Genomic DNA, 16,049 nt, shown 5'->3' with positions numbered 1-16,049 from the left:
TTTAAGGTGTAACATATAATTAAAGCACCCCAACACCGTCCCTCCATTGTGACAGCATGTGGGGAGTCCTCTACCTGCACCCGCTGATCTACAAGTACCATCTTCCACTGCAGCTGACAGTTTGTAGTTGTCAATGAACTTCCTTGACTTCAGTAACTGTCTTCCTATACGGGAGGTATGAGCAGACAGCTGTGCTGGCAGTCAGCAGAAGCCTGACTTTGCACCTGTGATCTGCTGATTGCGGGTGCAATGCTCTGCAGGCTCCTAAGAAAAAAATAAGTGCACATTTTTTACTTGCAAAAAAAAAGTGCATTTATGAATTTCTTCTTTAAAGCCAGAGAATAAGCATTTGTAGAAGGAGGTCAGCTATGGGAGACTGCAGTTCTCTAGAACCGGTAAGAATAATATAATGGCACGTCTTGTAAACAGATTTTTTATGGTTATTTTAGCTGGTCATCCTAAGAGAGATCCTAATTTTTAATTGGATCAAATCATGTTGTAGTGACCAAGATACCACATCCGCATAAACATAGCAACTTTTGAAACCAAGGCCGAACATCACACAAAGCTTTACTTAATTTTTATTGAAAGCTAGTAAAATGCAATAACATTCAGAAAAGTGATCTGTTTGACATTTCTAGGCATTATGCATTCTTTTAACCTCCATATGCTTCACTACTACTCCAACTGAACAGATAAAATGGTATTGGAATCCATTATCATAGTGAGTACTGGTAATTCAGTAACAGTACTTACTATGATAATACTTTCTTATACCTTGGAAAATTATGAAAATACCATTTTAGCTGACCAGTTGGACTGGTAGTGAGACATCTAGAGGGTGAACATCTGCATAATACTATGAAATGTGTCAAACCGTTTGTTAAAACATTTTATTGTATGTATTTAACTGCTTTCAATGTCTTTTATTTTATATTATCATTTTTTATATTAGTATGTGTCATGTGGTGCTGCTACAGTCAGGTCTTTTAAAAAGTCAGACTAAATTTTGTTTTTCCTCCCTTGCAGTATATGTCACTATATTTAGGCAACAGTGACATCCACTGGTGTATTGGAAGTATGACAGTTTTCCAAATAAATATAAAGGTTCTGTACACAGAAACTGCAGGATTATTGCTAATGCTTTGCTTCTGTTAAGGACACATACTGTATATATTAAAAAAAAATAAAAAAGTGAAGCATGATTGGCGCATACACCTATATTAGCCAATCAGGTTTATTGCTAATGCTTTGCTTCTGTTAAGGACACATACTGTATATATTAAAAAAAAAAAAAACACAAAAAAGTGAAGCATGATTGGAGCATACACCTATATCAGCCAATCAGGTTTCATCTTTTTTTTTCCAGAAATATTTTACTAGAAGCTAAGTTGTTCTGGGTAACAATTCAATATTTTCTTTTATTTTTATAAATCGGCCACTGTGTACTGAACAGGAGCTGTTCGCTGTTACCTTTTGAGTTCAAAGCTTTGAATCTGTATGTTTACCCATAGTTTATACAAGACCCCCTCAATATATCGGTGATGGGTAGATTTTGTAAAAATCAGCACAAAAATGATCTAATGTTTTCAGTGGTCACTGTCTCTTTAAATCTGGATTTAATTTTCCTAATATGCCAATTCCATGCCTCCTGCTAATCATGGCAGAAAATGCACCTATTCTAACTTTGTAGAACATGAAATGCATTGATGAACCTGTCCCAGATTGCTGAAGACACACCTCTTATCCCATTTCTTATGATTATCACACTGAATATTTGGCTATAGTAGATATAAAAATGTATTTCTACAAACTAGATGGGAAATTTCTGTAATTTTTACAAGACACTTAGGAGTGTGGTGACACATATAAAGTTTGAATGAAGATATGATATGTGCAGTACATGACCCCCCCCCCCCCATTCTTTATATACACTGAAACAGTCATATTGTCAGTGGATTTACTATTCCCACACATGAAACATTCTTTTTTCCTGGACCCTTGTCATAAAACAGAGGCATAAAAGGATAGTTTTTCATAGCCAACTGAAAAAATACCTTGTGAATGATCTTTGTGGATACCTTAATGTTTATTGAAAATTACTTAAAAATATAACAATTAACAGCACCTATAGAGTGTAACAATACAAATATAGATTGGCAAAGTGAACATATACTTAAAGAGAAGTATGGACTTATTTTTTTTTCCCCCAATTATACTTACCTAGGTGGATGCAGTATTGGTCCGATGCTGCATCCGTCCCCCGCCGGCTCTAAGTATGAGAACTCAGCGATCACATGACCGCTGATCGCTGAGTTCTCACAGCCGCTCAGAGCAGAGAGCGATGACTGCCAGTCACCGCTGTCTTCCCTCCCCCTCCAGCACTCACTGGAGTGCTGCGCTGTGGAGGGGGAGGGCTGGCTCAGGCTCTCAGTGGATTGCTGACAGGCAGAGCCAGGTGTCGCTCCAGACTCTGGGGTGGATCCTGACTTTGAAGTTGTGATCTTTCCCAGGTACGAACTGGCTGAGTGATGTCAGCTGGCAGCGGGCTTCAGCCCACTGTCGACTGAAAAGGAGTGCCACAGGATAGGTCCACTTTAATGGAGTGCATTGCCATATTTCATTGATTAGTAGAGTGGTGTAATGAAAAGTTCTTGATTAAACTTGTGTTCTTTTGTTCTTTCACAGGAAAGCTACTCCCACTGGAATGACAGAAAATCTCCTTTACCAAATACTTTTTTTTTTTTACTTTTATGTATATTTGCACCTAATTAACAAACATAAACTTAATAATGATCCACCAGAATAAGAGTGGAAACAGAATATTGGTCAATTTTTCCTGAGTACTGGATGAACTTTTTCCATTTAAGGCTGACATACTTTAAAGCTGAGCTTTGTTAGTGAGGGTCAGGTTGGCAGCTCCAGGGCTTGCACTTTTAAGATCTAAGTCTCCAGTGGTCTCTTCAATATTTTTATTCTGACAGGTTCCCTATAAGTAAAGTGGCAAAGTTTGAAAACTAACTTCCATGTGCCAGAAATATAGGAAGAGCATGGTGTGGGAGCTAAAATGTGATAATGACTACCTTTGATGTGGATGGCAATAGCCTTTTAAAAGGCGTCAAGGCTCTATTTATCTAGATTGCCACCTATGTACTGTAGTTGTTGTTATTTGTATTATACAGGATTTATATAGTGCCAGCAGTTTGCTCAGCGCTTTACAATATGACGGGAGACAATACAGCAACAATACAGTTCAATACAAGAGGGATAGGAGGGCCCTGCTCCTTGGAGCTTACAATCTAAGAGGGAGGGGCTGGTTGTACAAAAGGTAATAACTGTGGGGGAAGGACTGGTAGAAGGAATAGAAGATTCCGTTATTAGCTGAGGGCAGGATAGGCTTCCCTGAAGAGATAGGTTTTCAGAGATCGCCTAAAAGTGGGCAGAGTAGTCGATATTCTGATAGATTGGGGTAGAGAGTTCCAGAGGATGGGGGAGGCTCTGGAGAAGTCCTGGAGATGAGCATGGGAGGAGGAGACAAGGGAGCTAGAGAGCAGGAGGTCATGCAAGAGAGGACGGTTTGGGTGATATTTGGAGACAAGATTGGTGATACAATTGGGGGCAGAGTTATAAATGGTTTTATATGTTATTGTTAATGTTTTGAATTTTATTCGTTGGGCAATGGGAAGCCAGTGGATGGATTGGCAGAGTGGAATGCTGATATGTTAACAAACAAACAAATGTTAGTAACTTACTTTTAGAAAACAAGCTGGCCCTTATTTTATAGAACTATCTATTGACTATGGTTTATTTTCAAATGTCTGCCATCTGTCAGCTATAAAGAGGTCCTAAGCACAATGCCTGAGGGAATACGTAATGTGTAAACCTTCCAGTTCCAGGACTGGGACACTTGCATTCCTTGTAGTCAATGCATTAGATGGGGGAGATATTACAGGGTGAGGACTTCCTCAGTTGTGTCATTTTATTGCAGCGGTATAGCATAAATACCGTATCAGGGGCGGACTGATAACTCATGGGGCCCCCGGGCAATAGGGGATCATGGGGTCCCTGTGTCCTTGCCCAAACTCAAAAAAGTCTATGAAAAAGGTACCAGAGGCATCTCATGGGGCCCCCTCCTGACCCTGGGCCCTCGGGCAGTGCCCGAGTCTCCAAACGGTCAGTTCGCCCCTGTACCGTATACTGAAAAAAGCCCATCCACTCATTGGGTCATGGCTCCAAATCAAACAACACTTTAAAGTAAACCTTTCTTGACAGACTGGCTGCTGCCATTGATGAATATGTAGGTTGCCTGGCTGACCTACTGTTAGCTAGACTTTCCTGAGTTATCCTTCAGGACTTTTGACTGAGAGATGGCTGCACCTCTCACCTGCACACTTAGGCTTCTTTTACACAGATTTCAGCTTGTATAAGAGCAGTGTGAACAGCATGCTTTTACAAAGCATTTACAGAGCTTACAGCAATCTTTGTAGAAGCTTTTAAAGTACCTTTCAGTTTGTAAATGTTGAACACAGATCCTAATGGGAGTGCTGACTGTCACTTTAAACAAGCTGCTAGCAAGCTTCACCACTACTTGAAGCCTGTTTAAAGCCTGCTGACACCTGCTAGCAGCTTGTTTAAAGTGGCAGTCAGCATGCCCACTAAGATCTGTGTTGAACATTTCCAAACCAAAGCTGAAGGGCGTTTTAAAGGCTTAGTGAAAGCTGCTTGAAGCTTGCTGAAAGCTTTGCAAAAGCTTGCTTTTCTCGCAGCTCTTATACAAACTGAAGCCCTTGTGAAACAGGCTTTCGAGGAGCAGCTCCAATCCTTCAGTATATGTGTTTCTGCAAATACACCCATGCTCAGCTTCAATTATTTTTTCCCTTGTGGTCTTTCTGGAGTTGGCATAGACCCCCCTTGTGGGTGGGAACCACAGGTTGAAGGTGTAGGGGCATGGGGAGGGTAGCGCAGCTCTACACCCTTCCTTCATTTTTTGTAAACCTTAAAGTGATATGAAGCACAAACTGTTTTACATTGTCCCTTCTGTTTCTGTATATGGATGATGGCAGTGTAATTATTGTAATAAAAAAGACTCTAAGTAACTTTTGCCTATTCAACATACAGATGTCACTTGATCCAACTCTTTCCCAGTCTGTCTGCAGGGAAACAGTGGCAGGAGGAGCTTCTAATCCTCTACTGCTGGTCACATGTTAAAAAAAAAAAGTATTTGGGATACAGAGTAAAAATAAATAACTACCCGTAATATCAACAAATTGCTTTAAATCATTATACAAATATATAATTGAAATTAAATATGTATTATTTTTTGACAATAACATGGTATGAGTGGATTTCACTCCCCTCCAGCCTGTGTCTTAGAATAACAGGGAGCTGAAGCCTCCATCAATCAGGATGTAATATCCCGCCCCCATAGTGTTTAGCTGGTTAGTGGGCATGGAGTAGGAGGGAAGGAGAGTGGGCTGGCATTTATCACTGTGTTTATGCCCACATGTGTGACTCTATAATCACACGGGCTACCCAGATGTGATAGGGAGGAAATGCTCAGCATAAAAACTCATTGAAAACTGAACATGGGCAGTAGCTGCCAACACTGCTCTGCAAAATCCCCAATTGCACTGGGGACATGAAACGGAAGGGGAGAGATAGAAAACAGCAGGATCAGCCAGGTTTTTGCAGAATACAGAAAACTAGCACCATATTGACTGAGTATGAACAGCATGTAATACAGCATTTATTGATCGTTTTTATGATGTGGGTTTAATCATATTTGAATGGTTCTCTATTGGCAGCCATCAAAACCTCCTCCAGGAACTGCAGCTAACTTTTCCTCTTCTCCATTGTTTTCAGGCTAGTGGTTTTGACAGGCATGTTTCTACTTCAGTGTTTCTCAACCTTTTTTCAGTCAAGGCACCCTTTAAAATTATGGACAGTCTGGAGGCACCCCATTCTAAAATGTGAAAACATATTCTAATAGTTTTATATAATGCAGCAACATCCATACATGTTGGACACCCAACATTGGAGATGATTTATTCTTCCAAAGCAAATACACTTTTGCACACTGGTACTGACTAGTATTCCAATGTTTCTCTTCTCCCTTAGTTTTTATTCCTCAGTTTTTTTCCATCACTGAGCTAATGTGACCCCTGTGCTTATGGGGAAGGGCAGGGAAGGGTCAAAGTAGGATGCTGTGCAGGCAGCTGACATCTTCCTTATCAACTGATGATGTCATTGGTTGTCAGGACACCGGCAGCTAAACGGTCATAATGGCGCACAATGACAACCTGTGGCTTTGTGTAACTAAAATGCAGGCTTGCTCCACCAGCTGGCTTGTATACAAGTTTTGGACAATTTGTAGACATTTTGCCGAGGCACCCCTGAGGAAACCTCAAAGCACCCCAGGGTGCCTGGGCACCCTGGTTGAGAAAGGCTGTTTTAATTTAATGTGTGTTTGGAAGATGAACAAGATACTGGTGCGTATGAATCATGGCCTGGAATAGAGAGTTAGCTGACTGGCATCCTGCAATTGGATAGAGAGAACTTCCTGTTCCAAAAACATAAGAGGAAGTAAGTGGAAATCTCTCCAAAGTGACAGGAAATCTCCTCTAAGGCAAGGTTCACATCTGTGCGGGTGGTGCCGCTGCGGATCCACACAAAAAATCCGTGCAGCCGCACCACCCGCACAGAGAAATGTGGACTCACGGCGGGTGCCATTAGTTCTAATGGCACCCTGCCCGCACTGGAAAACACAACCGTACTGGGAACCTCGGTTCCTGTGTGGGCTGTGTTTTCAGAAGAAGTGCAGGGACTTCTTCCCTGTGTGTCACGGGGCACGGGAGTCCATTCAAATGAATGGGCTCTCGTGTCTGTGCAAAACACGAACGGCCGCATATATGTGAACTAGGGCATGAAAACTGATATCCCCAATGAGAAATTTCCCCTTAAGTCCTGTTGCAGTGATAACTGTAAATGTTGATTTCCTATTACTTTGTCGTGATAACAATGGACACCAGGACAAATAGCAGGGGAACAAGCAGCCAAAAAACATCAAAAAAGAAAGTTTCAACCTTACACCACTCTACCAAACAATACTGTAGCTTTCGCAATAAAAAACACTATAACTGTCTGAGTGCTACTTATGGTAGCAGAATAAATGATACTTTTATGTTGTAATCCATGTGGAGGCCGGGTAAACAAAAAACAAATCATTACAGTTCAGCTATGCAGTCTAATGCTAATTATTCCGGTTTACATAGCACTTCAGAACTTAAACAAAGAGTTGAACATCCATCTGGTATTGAGTTGTTGGCCTCATCCTTAAAACTGTTTATATTGATTGACAAGTAAATCTTCCCTTTTCCAAGCCAAGTTTAGTATTGCTTGATAGTAAATAAATGTCGGAAGCTTGGACTGATTCCGTACATGGTGTAAAGGCGTACCTTTAGGAAATGAGTATTGCATTGTTTTTCCGCACTATTTATTATATCATGAATGACTCTGGAGACAAATAATTAAATGTATTTATTTTTTATTCTGGCAACTTTTGTACAGTATGATTCATTACATTCTCCAGTTATCAAAGTCTTATTTGCAGAGTCACACTTTAATATTATAGACAAAGAGTTGTGCACTTCAACCAACAGTGAAAGCATATTATAAATTTACATAAGAAATTCAGGTGATGTACAATTACAGCATATATTATATATTTATGCAAGTACCCCAGGTATGTCGGTATGTTTGTAAATATAAAAAATATATATCCACGCTGACTAATGATACAAATCAGCTGGCACAAATAGGTAGTATAAAAACTTAAAAATAACTGAAAATGTGCAGTGCAGCGCTAAACAAATAAAATAATTACAGCATGATTACTAATATAAAGTGTCAAAAATGAATGTCCATAGAATAGATGGTGCAAACCAAGATAAAAAATGTGTTAAATTAATGTCCATCCACCACCATATAAAAGTGCTCTTGCTTGTAGAAAAAAAACACTTTCACTTTATGTATGCCGTCACCGTCTCCCAGGGAATTTCAAACTCACCAGAAATGTTGGCTGCCACTACAACAGTATAAACACCCATATGATTATTGGACGAAACGCGTCGGAGGGAGTTTTCAGTGCTGACTTCGCGATCCTGGGTCGGCAGCGGCTGTTTATGTAAGCTGGCAATTTTTTGATGTATGTTTTTTGATTTTATGCATTTGTACTCACCTGATACACAATAAATACTACACTATTGGAAGCATATTCTCTGCTCCTGGTGAGCTTTATTTTACCAGAGTCCAGGCAGACAGAATGACACGTATGCAACGATTTTCATGTCAAGATATGCTTGTTTCTGCTTAATCATATGGATGTTTATGCTGTTGAAGTGGCAGCCAACATTTCTGGTGAGTTTAAAATTCACTGGGTGACGGTGACGGCATACATAAAGTGGAATTGTTTTTTTCTACAAGCAAAAGCACATTTATATGGTGGTGGATGGACATTAATTTAACACATTTTTTATTTTTTATCTTGTTTTGCATCATCTGTTTTATGGACATTCATTTTTGACACTGTATATTAGTAATCATGCTGTAATTATTTTATTATTTGTTTAACGCTGCACTTCACATTTTCATGTCTGTAAATATGATCCTGTGTTTGGGTTATTTGGAAGATTGTAAACTGGTAAATCTCTCATCGACTCTGTACAGCAGAAAAGTAATTTTAAAAGGTTGGCATTGGTTATCTTCACTGTCTCGTAGGCTGAGTTGGATTACTTGCAGTTTCTTTACCACATCATCCTCTAGCCAAAAGCAGCTCATGAAATTATTTTTATACTTATAGTACCATTTTACCATATCTGATGCACCTGTGTTTTACAATCGTTTTGTAATGCTGCCTTGGACAGCTTCTTAACCTTTCAGTCTTTACTGCTCCATTGGAAAAGAACATGTGTCTATGGCCTAGAAGACTAAATAAATGATCTGTGGAAACCAAAAAAAAGTTCAAGGCAGCATAGCACTGACCAGGGATTTATAACTTAGCGCTCTAAGAGTTACATCCACAGCAAGTATTGTAATCAGACATACTGGGCTTTACAGCTTCACCAGATCAGAGAACATTGGACCATGACAGAGAATATAGGGCGGGGAATGCTGCTATGTATTGTCATCTAGGACTGTTTAAGGGCTCTAATTATTTTACACAGAAGCATGTGGTTGGATGATTATTGGGGGAACAATATAAAAACATTATAAAGCTTCATGGCCACCAGTCAGTTTATGGAACAACTCTTCATTGAGGCCCTTGGATCCATCTCTAGCTCGTGTAGACATAAAGATGTAACCTCCTATGTATTCATGGACAACTTTACATGGAGCAGACACACAAGTAAAGGCAACATTAATGTTCTCGGTGAACTCAATGGAAACCTGAAAGACAGACCATGTAAAGAACAAGATAAATCACTTACAGACAAATGCTTTTCTTTGAAAGCCAATGTAAAAACAGTGGATAAAAGTATAGTAGAACTACCCAAAAGAACCAAAACATTTTTAATTTCACTCTAAGGCTATCTTTTTCTAAATCTACATTCGAAAATAGCAGCTGGAATGTTATCGGTTGTTGCTGGTAAAACTGTTTCCTTTCCTCTTCTTCAGGATTATACATGTAGCTCCATACTGTATATTCATCCCTACTGTAGTTTCCTTTCTGGACAGTAAGAGGACCTATTTATACATAAGGCTCTATTCAGCCTCTATAAGGCTGTCTTTTATTGCTTCGGTCCATGAGGAGAAAATTTATTTCTCACTTTATTGTCACCAGGAAGTGAAAGTAAATATATTTAACTGGTACTCAACATCAATAAAATTGGGGCTGCAAGCAAATTTATGTAATTTTGGAAAGCTAAGACCTACATCCTCTTTTTTATTGCTGTTCATGTTGCTGTTGGAGAATTCCCCTAATTTCTTGTGCCAACAACAGTGTTGTAACCAGGACAGGAAATAAGGGGAAATCCCCCAACTAGCATGCAGTCCGCTATAAAAACTTGACAGGACATATCGAGGTTCTTTGAGTTACATTCCCATATGGAAGAAAAATATATTGGCATATATTTGAAATACTACAATGTTGGCCATATTCAATAAATAAATACAGTTTGTATATATATGCATATGTGTGTATGTATGTGTACACACACACACACACACACACACACACACACACACACACACACACACACACACACACACACACACACACACACACACACACTGAAATGATGTGTTTTTATTACAAAATATATGAAAAATATTTTTAAAAATAAATTTTCAAATATACTGTATGTCTTTAAAAATACAAATCTACATTTTTGGAATGCATTTACAAATATATGTAAAAATATATGTTAAAATTACTTTTTTTTATGCTAAAAAAAATGCAGACTATTTTTAGAAATATATATTTTTTAAATATATTCTTCAGATTTTTTTAACATATAAAAATATATTTAAAAAAATGTATTTTTAAATATATTCTTCAGATTTTTTTTATCATATAAAAAAGTAATTTTAACATATTTTTACATATATTTGTAAATGCATTCCAAAAATGTAGATTTATATTTTTAAAGACATACAGTATATTTGAAAATGTATTTTTAAAAATATTTTTCATATATTTTGTAATAAAAATGCATTTCAACATACAGTGTATGTGTGTATAAATTTTGATCCAACTATGGCCAGTTTATCCAATTTAGAGATTTGTCGATTAGCCTTGAGCAGTGGTGGTCAATCTAAAAATCACAGAGGGTCTCGTGTGTGTGTGTATATGTATATATGTGTGTGTGTGTATATATGTATATATATATATATATGTGTGTGTGTGTATATATGTATATGTGTATGTATGTGTGTGTGTATATATGTATATATATATATATATATATGTGTGTGTGTATATATGTGTGTGTATATATATATATATATATATATATATGTGTGTGTGTGTATATATATATATATGTGTGTATATAAATATATTTATTGAAATATATTTTTAATTATATTGAATACAGCTAAAATTGTAGTATTTCAAATATATGTCAATATATTTGGGAAGAATATTTTTAAAATATATTTCAAATATATATTTCTTCCATGTGGGTATTAATGGATAATTTGGAATGGCACTTTAAGTTGACTTCCTCACCTGTCTGATGTCCCAGTTAACATTCCATTGCTTCATATTATTGTACATCCAGGTTTTCACCACATCTCCAACATTCAGGTCAATTCTTATTAAACGGTTGCTGGCAATTCCCAGTATCTCATCCCGACGAGCACCTTTAAACCTATGGAGTAGTATGAAAAATATACAGTATTTTTACATCACAGTATTTGAAAAAGTATGTTCTTTTTCTGATTTAGATAACATTTTATATCAATACAGAGTTGTTCTCCAGTCTCTCTTCAAAGCAACCCCAGAACCCTATCCACATTTTATAGATGAACATATTGCTTTACATGCAGTTTTTTGCACTTCTCAAACATATGTCTAAAAACTTAGTTGCTGGCAATATATAATGGTAATTTCTGGCAAGTGCTAAAATAAACACATATTTTGAGTTGTTAATGCAATACTTACTTAAATGCAATTCTGACATACATGGATCAGAAACTGAATGAATTCCCCCATCCACACAAGCAAGGTAGTTGAGGAAATCCTCCCTGCGTTGTATTGTATTCTGACAGTAGGTACCCCACCACATTGCAGTCGATTGACTCTAGCACTGACTGAAGGAAAATTTTTCAACAAGCCGGTTCAAGAAAAATCGATTGTTAGGTCGTAGGTAGATTGAAATTTGGCCTGTCCCTGCTAAACCGGCTAAATTGTGATCCAACTATGGCCAGTTTATCCAATTTAGAGATTTGTCGATTAGCCTTGAGCAGTGGTGGTCAACCTAAAAATTACAGAGGGCCTCAAATGGGGCCCCTAACAAGTCCAGAAGGCTGCACAATAGCAGGACAGTTTCATACCTCAATGCCCAAAAATGTTGGTCCTGCTGCATTTTTTGAAGTGCATCACACTGCACACTGAAGTTGGAGTACAATAACCCTCAGCCTTGGTGCAATGAGTGCAGAACTAATCCCCAGCATTGGTGTCAGGGAGTGTAATAATAGCCCAAAGCACTAGTGTTATTACTATTAACTCCCACCTTGCATGGGTGGTCAGTAGCAATGCAATTTAATCCCCATATGATTTGACACCATTGGAACAGACCGGATTTGTCAAATGATTGCTACAGTCACCTTACAATACCATTTCGCATATGTTAAAAACCTTTACAAGGGTATTATTTGCGAGTTTTGCATAAATAATGCTTCACTTACACAGCAATTTATTTATAAATATACTTGGCAAAAAAAGTAAAAAGATTATTGAACTAAGCCCTTATTATAAATCATCATTTTTGGCAAATAACAAGTCTATACTGAACGAGGGTGCGTTTCTCTACGCACCTTCTGGCCAGTTGATGAATCTAAAATACAGCCTTCATTCAAATATATAAAAAATGTATGCTCAGCTGTAATTAATGCCTATTGGAGTGGAATATATATATATAACTGAATACCATTGCAGTTGTTTACCTTACATCCAAATGGTTAATACCACCAGACTAAAATCAAATACCACACCATTTTAGATGAAGTGACGGCATACAAGGAGGTAATGTAGTTTGATCGTAAACCTATCAGCTTGAATATATAATCTCAGTTAAGGAAATGGAGTTACCCCATGGACAAACTAATTGAATAGAATAATCTATCTTGCTACAGGAATGTAATACAGGTACACCCATCCACATAATTTATTAGTGTGCATTGAATACTAGATTATAAAAGACTTACCTGAAAACAAAGCCCTCCAGCGGAGCGCTGTCACAGCTCCCCGAGGCTCCCATCCTCATCCAGTCTTCCTTCCGGGTTTGCGAGCTGCGGCCATCTGATTGGCCGAGCCGTGATGCTGTTTCAACCACAGCATGGCTCTCTCAATGGACAGCACGCCATCCATTGAGCGCACAGTGCGCATGCGCTGGTAACATCACCAGCGCTTCTACAGTAAATATCTCCTAAACGGTGCACACTTTGGAGGTATTTACAGATACCAAAGTGAGTTTACTTCCACTTTAATACCAAGGGAAGAAATAAAATAGTTAGAAATAAAACATATATGTTCTAAAATAATTAAAAAGAATATCACTAACCTTACAACAAAATATGATATTCCAAAGTCTGGTACGGATTGCCAGTCCTGAATAAAACGTAGTTTTGCTTCTACTAGAGAAATCTGCGCTATATTCTGATAGGCCTCCAGGATACGAGGGGATAACTAGGGTAAAAATAGAACATTATTTTGAACCGATGCTCCATGTGTTCTCTTGACCTAAAACAGCACACACCATACAAAGATCACTAAATCATTTAGACTGGGATCCGTGTATAATTTTTCCCCTTGCCTGTTTAAGTTTGAGCTTCTTCTGGTAACGTGGTGACACCAAAGCAAGCATGTTGATGGATTCAGCTGCAGTGTTTTCATTGGATTTCTGGAGGTCTAAGAAGGAGAGAATGCTTTGTACTTCTGCATCATAAGAGGGATCACCCATAGTGCGTCCTTTAGCAGCCAGACGGCATCCAGACATCCATTGTGCATATTGCTGCTCCTAAAACAGATACAAAATGGTAGAGGATATAGATTGTGGCACATGCAATATACAGTATGAATCACTGTATGTTATACGGAGAGATAAGTGGAGTGTTTTCAGCACAAGCTGAAACCAGCTTCATACTCATTGAGCTTCAGAGGTGGCATTTGCTTAAAAAAAAAATCCCAATAACTTCTCCTTCCTTTTTTATAGGACGTCTTTTTAGATTTTTTTTGTGTATGTAGGGCAGTTAAGTTTATGTAATTGTTTTTTGCAAGTGTCATTTTTTTTTTTTATTCCTATTTGTACTGTGGCTTTACATTTTTTATTTTACATTTTTTCAGTCAGTTTTATGAGAAAAAAAAAATATAAACATAAAATAATGGAACCGTTTTTTGGCAGAAGAACAGGTTCAGAATAGTTAAAATGAAATACTGTAACCCTCAGGAGTTCTAAAAATTTAAAGCGAGATAAGGAAAGATAAATGGAGTTTTTTCCGTAAAAGCTGAAACCAAGTTCATACTTATTGAGTTTCAAAGGTGGCATTTTCTTAGGAAAAAAACAATAACTCCTCCTTCCTTTTTATAGGATGTCTTTTTTGATTTTTTTTTTTGTGTATTTAGGGGAGTTAAGTTTTTTTTATTTCATTGTTCTTTGTATGTGTCATTTTTCTTTTTTTATTTCTATTTGTACTGTGGCTTTACATATTTTATTCTACTTTTTTCACAATCAGTTTTATGAGGAAAAAAATATAAACATAAAATAATGGAACCATTTTTTGACAGAAGAACAGATTCAGAATAGTTGAAAGGAAATTCTGTAACCCTCAGGAGTTCTAAAAATTTAAAGGCCATTACACTCTTCATCAAATTTTACAAAAACCACCCTAATTACATGCCAAAAACATTAAAGCTGCTATATACACTCACCAGCCACTTTATTATGTACACCTGTTCAATTGCTCAGTAACACAAATTGCTAAGCAGCCAATCCCATGGCAGCAGCTCAATGCATTTAGGCAGCTAGACGTGGTTAAGATGACTTACTGAAGTTCAAACCAAACATCAGAATGAGGAAGAAAGGGGATTTAAGTGACTTTGAACCTCGTTGTTGGTGCCAGGAGGGTTGGTCTGAGTATTTCAAAAACTGCTGATCTACTGGGATTTTTATGCACAGCCATCTCTAAGGTTTGTAGATAATAGTCAAAAAAATAGAAAATATCCAATGAGCAGCAGTTGTATGGACAAAAATGCCTTGTTGATTTCAAAGGAGAATGGGCAGACTGGTTTGAGATGATAGAAAGACATCAGTAATTCAAATAACCACTTGTTACAACCAAGGTATGCAGAATACCATCTCTGAACGCACAACACGTTGAACCTTGAAGCAGATGGGCTACAACAGCAGAAGACCACACTGGGTGCCAGTCCTGTCAGTTAAGAACAGGAAACGGAGGCTGCAATTTGCACAGGCTCACCAAAATTGGGCAATAGAAGATTGGAAAAACGTTCCTGGTCTGATGAGTCTCAACTTCAGCTTCAACATTCAGATGGTAGGGTCATAATTTGGCATAAAGAACATGAATGCATGGATCCATCTTTCCTTGTATCAACGGTTCAGGATGGTGGTGGTGGTGGTCTAATGGTATGGGAGATATTTTCTTGGCACACTTTTGGCTCCTTAGTACCAACTGAGCATTGTTTAAATGCCATGACCCATGTGAGTATTTTTGCTAACCATGTCAGTCACTTTATGACTACAGTGTACCCATCTTCTGATGGCTACTTCCAGCAGGATAATGCAGCATGTGACCAAGCTCAAATCATCTCAAACTGGTTTCTTCGACGCGACAATGAGTTCAATGTACTCCACAGTCACCAGATCTCAATCCAATAGAGCACCTTTAGGATGTGGTGGAACAGGAGATTCGCATCATGAATGTATAGGCGACAAATTTGCAGCAACTGCGTGATGCTATCATGTCAATATGGACCAAAATCTCTGAGGAATATTTTCAACACCTTGTTGAATCTATGCCATGAAGAATTAAGGCAGTTCTGAAGTCAGAAAAGGTTATAACCTGGTACTAGCAAGGTGTACCTAATAAAGTGACCGGTGAGTGCAATTAGTTTGTCTAGCTCATTTTTCTACTTTGGTTGAGACTTACATTTTCACATCGTAGATAAACTTCATTCATTCCTTCTGGAGAAGGAACCAGGAGTCTAATACAGAACTTTTGCGACGCAACATTAACCTCTGGAATAACTTCACATCCTAGAGGAGCAGAAAGTAAGGAGAAGCATCATGTTGCTTATTATATATTTTTAT

General features: G+C 37.9%; 2 protein-coding genes across 3 annotated transcripts in view; one reads left to right on the top strand and one right to left on the bottom strand.

Moving 5' to 3' along the window:
* Positions 1-7,555, top strand: part of TRPT1 (tRNA phosphotransferase 1) — a 31,834-nt gene extending 24,279 nt beyond the window's left edge. For both annotated transcript variants that reach the window (XM_089652812.1, XM_089652811.1), the window contains one exon: positions 2,689-7,555. In XM_089652812.1, the coding sequence (XP_089508938.1) occupies positions 2,689-2,711 (23 nt within the window). In that variant the 3' untranslated portion in view covers positions 2,712-7,555. The remainder of the gene's footprint in view (positions 1-2,688) is intronic.
* A 1,030-nt stretch (positions 7,556-8,585) lies between these two features.
* FERMT3 (FERM domain containing kindlin 3) overlaps positions 8,586-16,049 on the bottom strand; it is a 59,870-nt gene continuing 52,406 nt past the window's right edge. The window contains exons 11-15 of the mRNA XM_089652810.1: positions 15,889-15,995; positions 13,536-13,739; positions 13,284-13,408; positions 11,228-11,369; positions 8,586-9,444 (exon numbers count right to left, since the gene is read on the bottom strand). Coding sequence (XP_089508936.1) covers positions 9,265-9,444; positions 11,228-11,369; positions 13,284-13,408; positions 13,536-13,739; positions 15,889-15,995 — 758 coding nt within the window. The 3' untranslated portion in view covers positions 8,586-9,264. The remainder of the gene's footprint in view (positions 9,445-11,227; positions 11,370-13,283; positions 13,409-13,535; positions 13,740-15,888; positions 15,996-16,049) is intronic.

The sequence above is a fragment of the Staurois parvus genome, unplaced genomic scaffold (genome assembly GCF_062004578.1).
Source record: "Staurois parvus isolate SC_StPar_1 unplaced genomic scaffold, SC_StPar_1.0 ptg000694l, whole genome shotgun sequence".
NCBI classification, from domain to species: Eukaryota; Metazoa; Chordata; class Amphibia; order Anura; family Ranidae; genus Staurois; species Staurois parvus.
Note: the sequence above shows the minus strand (reverse complement) of the source record. Positions and strands in the feature narration are given on the sequence as shown.